Source organism: Palaemon carinicauda, chromosome 18, assembly GCF_036898095.1.
Source record: "Palaemon carinicauda isolate YSFRI2023 chromosome 18, ASM3689809v2, whole genome shotgun sequence".
Lineage (NCBI taxonomy): Eukaryota > Metazoa > Arthropoda > Malacostraca > Decapoda > Palaemonidae > Palaemon > Palaemon carinicauda.
In genome coordinates this window covers 58,122,689-58,129,711 of record NC_090742.1, presented here as the reverse complement: position 1 = coordinate 58,129,711, position 7,023 = coordinate 58,122,689, and the positions used below count along the sequence as shown (strand labels likewise).

Sequence of the window (7,023 nt, the reverse complement as noted above, 5' to 3'; positions counted from 1 at the left end):
AGAGAGAGAGAGAGAGAGAGAGAGAGAGAGAGAGAGAGAGAGAGAGAGAGAGAGAGAGAGATATGACATAAGGTTAGCATATCACTGCACAATAGAAGGTGGCGAAGCAGGAGTGTGGGCAGGAGATGTGAGATATTTAGCTTCTGGCCTGACAAGGAGGTAAGAAAGTGCTGTCCTCGGATCTGGATGATACCCACTTGGGCTGGCTGGATAGACGCAGCTGGAGAAATAACTCCCTGAAATAAGGTAGAATCGAATGACCTTATTAAGAATATAATAGTCTCAGATAATTGTAGTTACTATTAAGATCTTAGTTCTATAATGAAAGCAATTACGTAAAAGAATAATATCATATAACTGGTCCTTATAGGAAACTCATAGTATTCAATCGTATTTTTTTTTTTTTTATAAAACTATATCGCAACATCCTTTGATTATTTATTCAATGAAGGAAATTAAAGAATATAAAAAGGATGCAATAACGATCTCAACCTTTTCTCTATGGTTTGTTGTGTGCATATGAAAAGTATGGTAAAGTAGAAAATGTTTATACTATGCAGTGTCAGTGAAGGAATATTCCCTAAAAATGAATATGTCCAAGATGACTTTCAAAGTTTGGCTGCAGGCAACAAAGACTAAAGGATTACAATATGGCATGCATTTAGGTATTCTTTTCACGCCTGTAAGTGAATATTCAAACCTGAAATCTTGATTCTACTGCCTTAATTGTAATATTTAAACTTTTTTAGAAAAATTATATAGTAGAGAATGGTATGCTTCCTTTTAGAAAATTGCATTATGAATTAATTTCCATTATTATCTTGAAGTTTTTATGGCAATATACCTTATTTATTTTTCAGCAAACAACTTCATAATTAAAAAAAGTTATGTATAACTTTAGGCTCCATTTAATAATAAAGTGTAAGAAAGGTAAAACATCATCAATCAATTTTTGATTATTGGTAATTATTGAAAAAAAGCATAGTAATTACTTTACTCTAGCACTTAATCATTCAATTCCCTTGGATTGATAAATTATATATCATAGTTATCTATACAAACTAAAAATATCTAACTTACTAGCCATGTCTGCCGCTGATACAATCGTAGGAGGAGAATGACGTTGGGCAGATGAATAATGACTTGTCGCCAGGGTTGCTGTAGAGAATGAATTTGCCACTTTTAAATTTTCTTGTGGTGTTCGTGAGGAAGTGCTGACTCCCAGAGGCTCGGATTCAGAACTTTTATTATTACTACAACAAACAAGGTGTCTGGCTTCTTCATCCCCGAAAGTATCAAGTTCCTCCTCACGATTTGATACTTCTGAAAACTTTTTAAAGGCTCCTTCGCTGGATGGTGGATCTATATGTATGGAGCTTCTGACAGGGCTGGACTCTCTGGAATGACTGTCAACATCTATTTTTGGGCTTGATGGCGATGCAGACCTACTCTGAGATGGAGGTGGGGAAATTGCCAGTCCTTCTCTGATTCTTAGTTCACGGTCAAAACAGTGAAACTGTTGCAGACGAATGTGTTCTAAGTCTCGCGAGGAAAGCCCCAAATATGGATTATCCAGAGGGAACCTGGATAAGATACTTGTTGCTGAGATATTTGAAGGATACTTTGGGATAGGTGATGGTAAATTTGGAGCAAGAATAGGAGAGGCAGAATGGGGAACTGTTGGGGAGGATAAACCTGGAGACCCTAATGCAGGACTTACAGCTGATCCTGGAAGTCCAGAAGAGGAAGAAGAGGATGCCAAGTGAGATGTTGCTAAATGTGATGGAAGGGGGGAGGATGATAATCTTGAAAAACCAAAAACATCATGTGTAGTTAATCTGGAGAACAGAGATGAATCAGATGGGCTAATTTTGGTCAGACTTAACGCGTCTGTGGTAGGAAGTTTTCCTAGTCCCAAGGCATCTACTGAATTCAGCCTTGAAAGGACAACAGGATCTACTGAAGGATACTGAAATCCAGGCAGGTGTGCAGGGAATAGATGAGGTGGAGGGAGTAGGGGTCTGTGGAGCTCTCCTGATGATTTATCTGATCCAGAAGGTAAACCCGGTGGAGGAAGCAAGTGTGCTGGTGTATAGAATGGTCTCAGACTTTCTAGCATCGGCTGGAACATTGGTAGTTGAAAGTGATAGCTGGGGGGAAAAAAACGTAATTAATCTTATATAATTGAACACTGGATGTTATCAATGTATTGATCTTCTGATTCAAGGCTTTCTGTATAGGAATAATTTCACTTATAAAATAGAAAAATAAAGTTAAAATGTGTTACATATTATACAATAGGAGATAAAGTTAATTTGCACTAGCTTATGCTTTTTCTTTTACCGTGTGTCTTTTTTCGAAAGGCTCTTGGCTTTCCTTCTTGGTCTGTATTTGTAGTCAGGATGCTCCTTCATATGCAAAGCCCTGTGAGAGAAAGGGCCAGCAAAAATGTTATTAAAATCTAATTAGTAGAATACAATATGCAACCTCTGTTAATTGATTTATGAATTTTTACATAGCAAGTCCATAATTTTCCAAATTCTCTATTATTCCTAGTTTTACATGTTTTCCAGATATTGGAATAAAATTTTCTGAAGGTTCGCATAACAATAATCAAGGTGAAGTTAAAATTATGCTTTATAGTTGCTTGAAGTATCACTAAAATGTTATGACTTCCAATGTTCTCTAGAAAGTACTATCTTTAATTGTAGATGTTTATTCATTAGAGATAAGAGATGAATCCAGTACATATACTTTTCTAGAGGGCGAACTCATGTAAAACCTAGGGATGAGAGATTAGTTTATTTCTAACATTATTGTCATAAAGGTAATTATAATTGACCAGACTATAAATAACTAGTATATTGTGTATTCTTCTCTGAGAAAATTGATCCACATTAGTAAATGGTAGAAAAATAACTGATATCAATTACATATATCCACATATCATCCCCCCCCAAAAAAAAAAAATCTGTTACATGCTTTCTTCTTTTAGTTTGCTTTTTACCCATACAAGCTTTTCAGTGATTTTCTGTCCCCAAATTATGATTTAGTATATCACTGAGATATCTGTAGGTGAGTATAGATGTGGCTCAAACCATTATCTACCTAACAATTTCCCGAGAAAGCTTTGAAAATTTCATTTTTCGCTAGACTTTGACCTGGTTAGTTTCTGCATTCTTTCAAACATATTTCTCTTCTATTTCTTGGAATTTTTTATATAACCATAAAAGTAGAGCAGTTATATCTTGAATAGCCTTCAAATACTTTCAGGACGTTAATCTAGTAACTACATGTTGGAGATCCACTGAGAAGAGATAACAAAAAGAGTAATGTATAATATATGTGCAGTATAAAGAAAGTTTTGGGGTCTGAATTGCAAACAGTGTGTATCAGAAAATGTAAGCATTTTAGCTGTCTTATCTAGAAAGTGCTGTTTAAGGATACCATTCTGGAATTAGCATGACTATCTCTGTAACAGGCAAGTCCAGAAAATGCTTTGTGAGCATCATATTTCTCATGCTCACATGTATGATTATATATTAGTCTGGTTCCTTGAGCCCCAGGGAGATAGGTGGGAGGAAAAAAAAATCTTCAAATTTTATATCCATCATAGCACCATCAAGAACATTGGGTTTGGAAATTTATTTCTTTTTAAATTGTTTTTATCTTCCCTGGAAGTGGTTGTCATATGGCAGGTTTAGTGGTGGTGGGGGGGGGGATAACATTATTAGTATTTAGATCTTTAATTACCTTTAATTACAATCAGCTGTTGTGCCAACTGCTGATTGTTCTTATAGAGCCCTCTTAGGGAATCCTTATTTTAATGAGGTTTCTGGGCAGCTCTATTGACAACAGCTGCAATAGGTGATGTCGACTCCTGGTAATTAGTGGGGCATAATTTGGATGGTGTAGTCATGGACATTATGTTATAGTCGTGGACATTATCATTATTACTTTCTATTGTGTAACATGGTCCAGAGTTAGCTTCAAAGGAATCCTTTATGTAGAGATACAAGAAGTCATCCTCACCTAAGATCTTCACAAATTTTCTCTCCTCCCAGTATTTCATGTGAGCAAGGATTAATATAGCGAAAATTAGAAATTTAACATTTGTTAACCATTCTTTTATTTTATTTTGCTCATTAGGGAACCCGTTTTGGTAACAATGGCTTGATACAGGAAATTGTTTTTGTGGTTCCAGAGGAAACCAAAGCAGCAGTGTACCTCACATATTTCATTGTAATGTAATTTAATTTTTCATTGTATATCGAGCTTTCACCTGTCAACAGAACTGGATTTAGCCTGTTTTTTCTTGCATTGCTCTATTTGAATTTTTGTGGCCTTCTTACATTAAAACTACTGTATAAAAAGATAGTTTTCTGTTGAAATATACTTAGTACCATTTACCTCATCTCTCAGTAATCACCTAATTGGCGATATACACATTGGTGACCAGCGGAGTGCCTGTTCCCTCCCGCTCACCACCTCTCTACCGTGCCCTACTGTTTGAGGATGCCGGCCACCAAGCCTGTCTCTACAGCACAAGAAATTCTGCCCTTTGCAAGCGGAGAAGCGTTTGCCTAGTTCCAGCGTGCTGAAGTCCAGTTTCACATCAAATGTGTGACTTGATCAAGCACCAAAGCAGATTACATTCTGTCGACGATCTCCGGGGAAACTTTCCCGGAAATCTCAGATTGGCTGTGCAAGCAAGGCGACACTTCATTAATATACGACAACTTCAAATCATACCTTCTTGAGCAGTAATCGCCATTACTGGCCGCCGGCCTAGCAAAATTTTTTCTGGTCTCTCAACAACTGTTGGGGAACCAAAAGGCTTCGCATGCTCTCAAGGAAATGACCATTATCACTCACTTGCAACCTGCCCCAGATGGCTCTCCTCATGAAGTGAATCTACTTAGTGTCCTTCGGGTACGGCGCCTACCCGAACATGTACATGCTTCCATCTTGATGTCGATATTGAGTCCATGAAGGACCTGATGAGCAAAATCAATGCCTTTATGGACAGCTACTTCACCACCTTCCAGACCTCCATCAACACCTCCACTCCTGACTATGTTGACAACAATTCATCATCGACAAGAGCTGATGGGAATGCGGTAAGACACAGACACCCACCCCATGATGTTACTGAGTGGCAAAAAACCTCCCATCAGCCACATATACCAACCCTCGCTTAAGCCTAAACCAACGACCACTCCTGCCACTTACTGACGTCCATCGGCCGCAGTTATGCTACTAAATATCTAAATTCAGGGCTACTGCGAAGAAATTCTGGAACGATTGTTAGTGGCCAAAAAACGTGTAAGTAGCCCATCGCTTGCGGCAGTGGCCTCCCCTGTCACTAATTTTCTCTTTTCACATGGTGCAGGTACGGGCTTGCAATTATTGGCAGACACAGGGCTCGCCATCCTCTTCTGCCGAGGCCATTCCAAGGACACAACTTAGTCTGTCTATGTCTGACGACATCCGCCTGGTAGCTGGTAACCGATCTGCGATACCCACCCACGGTTATGAAGCCCTCACGTTATCGTTTGGAATCATCAAATATAATTAGAAGTTTCACATTAGTCAACTCGGATTCGCATTCCCCAATTCCTCTCCAATCCACCCCTCCGACCGCGCTCTCTACATCAGTACACCCACGGATATATATGCTCATCTCCTCATATCGTACCCGGACTGTTTTGTCCAGAACTACGTCAATTAACCACAATTCGCACTGAACATGGTATTTATCACCATATCAAGACATAGGGGCCCGCAGTGTTTGTCAGATTTACACGTCTGGCACCGGATCGTTTGGCAGATGCTAAACAAATATTCGCCAGAATTGAAGACATTGACCTTTACCAAATGACCTCAAGCCCATGGTTGTCACCCTTACACATCGCCCTGTAGAAAGATGGCTCTCTGTGTCCGTGTGTGGATGATACACAAAGCAGAAAAAATAGGCGGGGTTTTGTAGATTTGAAGGATTTTAATTGGTTAATTTGCTCCTTTTTCTACTGATCTTCACAAGTTCCCTGAAGAAACCTGTCGATATTGCCTAGCTGGAATGTTTTGCAAATTTTTTCCCATTTAATCAATACTAAACTTGGTCCAAAATTATAATACTATTTTTTTTTACCATTTCAGTTATGATGAGCTAATAGCAATATTTTTTAGAGAGGATACTATTTCTCGATTCACTTTATGAATACACTTCTCAAGGAAACTTCTTCTTTTACAAAATTAAATTACATGATAATTACAATCCAAAAAAAATGTAGTGAAAATGGAATTTAATACCCTTCTTGATGGAAGAAAAAGTCTAAGAAAAAGTAATATTTGGTACTTTCTGGTAAGGGGCTGTTACGAGTTACAATGTGTGTAATCTGTTCATAGTATTTCTTTAAATAGCAAGTGAAATCTTAAAGCTTAGTGCTCAATTATTAGAACCATTAACATTGTTTTCCTTCTCCCTGTACCTTCTGTTCAATGGGAAGCCACCAATAAGGTGAGAGAGTTTGCTTTACTCATGGCAACGAGATATGGACGATAGGGGAGGGCACCTGGTCTTAAACAAATTATCCCACTAGTGCCACATCTCTACAGATCACCGGACTGCTATTCTACCCCTTCCCTTTACCCCCCCCCCCCCTCTCTCTCTCTCTCTCTCTCTCTCTCTCTCTCTCTCTCTCTCTCCCCCCCCCCCTCTCTCTCTCTCTCTCTCTCTCTCTCTCTGCTTCTATATAAATCGGTGTATCCTAAGTTATTTCCATATTTAGGCCACACCACCACTAAGGTAAAATTCAAGCCAAGATTTTTGTATAAAAGTTTCCACGCACCCTAAATGTGTCAAAAGAGCGGGGATTTTCCACACTTATATGCCAGTAGTTGTCGCTACACACTAAGTCACAAACCACGCTTGTGATGGCCGTTTCCCTGATTCAAGCTAGTCATATGGCCACTTTTATAGCCTAGCTAAGGCAGTTATCAACAATGTGAACAAGTACTTTT

At 38.6% G+C, this 7,023-nt stretch overlaps 1 protein-coding gene across 1 annotated transcript in view; it reads right to left on the bottom strand.

Annotated features, from left to right (window-relative positions):
* Positions 1-7,023, bottom strand: part of LOC137657074 (uncharacterized) — a 370,656-nt gene that overhangs the window by 184 nt on the left and 363,449 nt on the right. The window contains exons 4-6 of the mRNA XM_068391439.1: positions 2,344-2,424; positions 1,081-2,150; positions 1-236 (exon numbers count right to left, since the gene is read on the bottom strand). The exon at positions 1-236 is cut by the window's left edge and continues 184 nt beyond it. Coding sequence (XP_068247540.1) covers positions 82-236; positions 1,081-2,150; positions 2,344-2,424 — 1,306 coding nt within the window. The 3' untranslated portion in view covers positions 1-81. The remainder of the gene's footprint in view (positions 237-1,080; positions 2,151-2,343; positions 2,425-7,023) is intronic.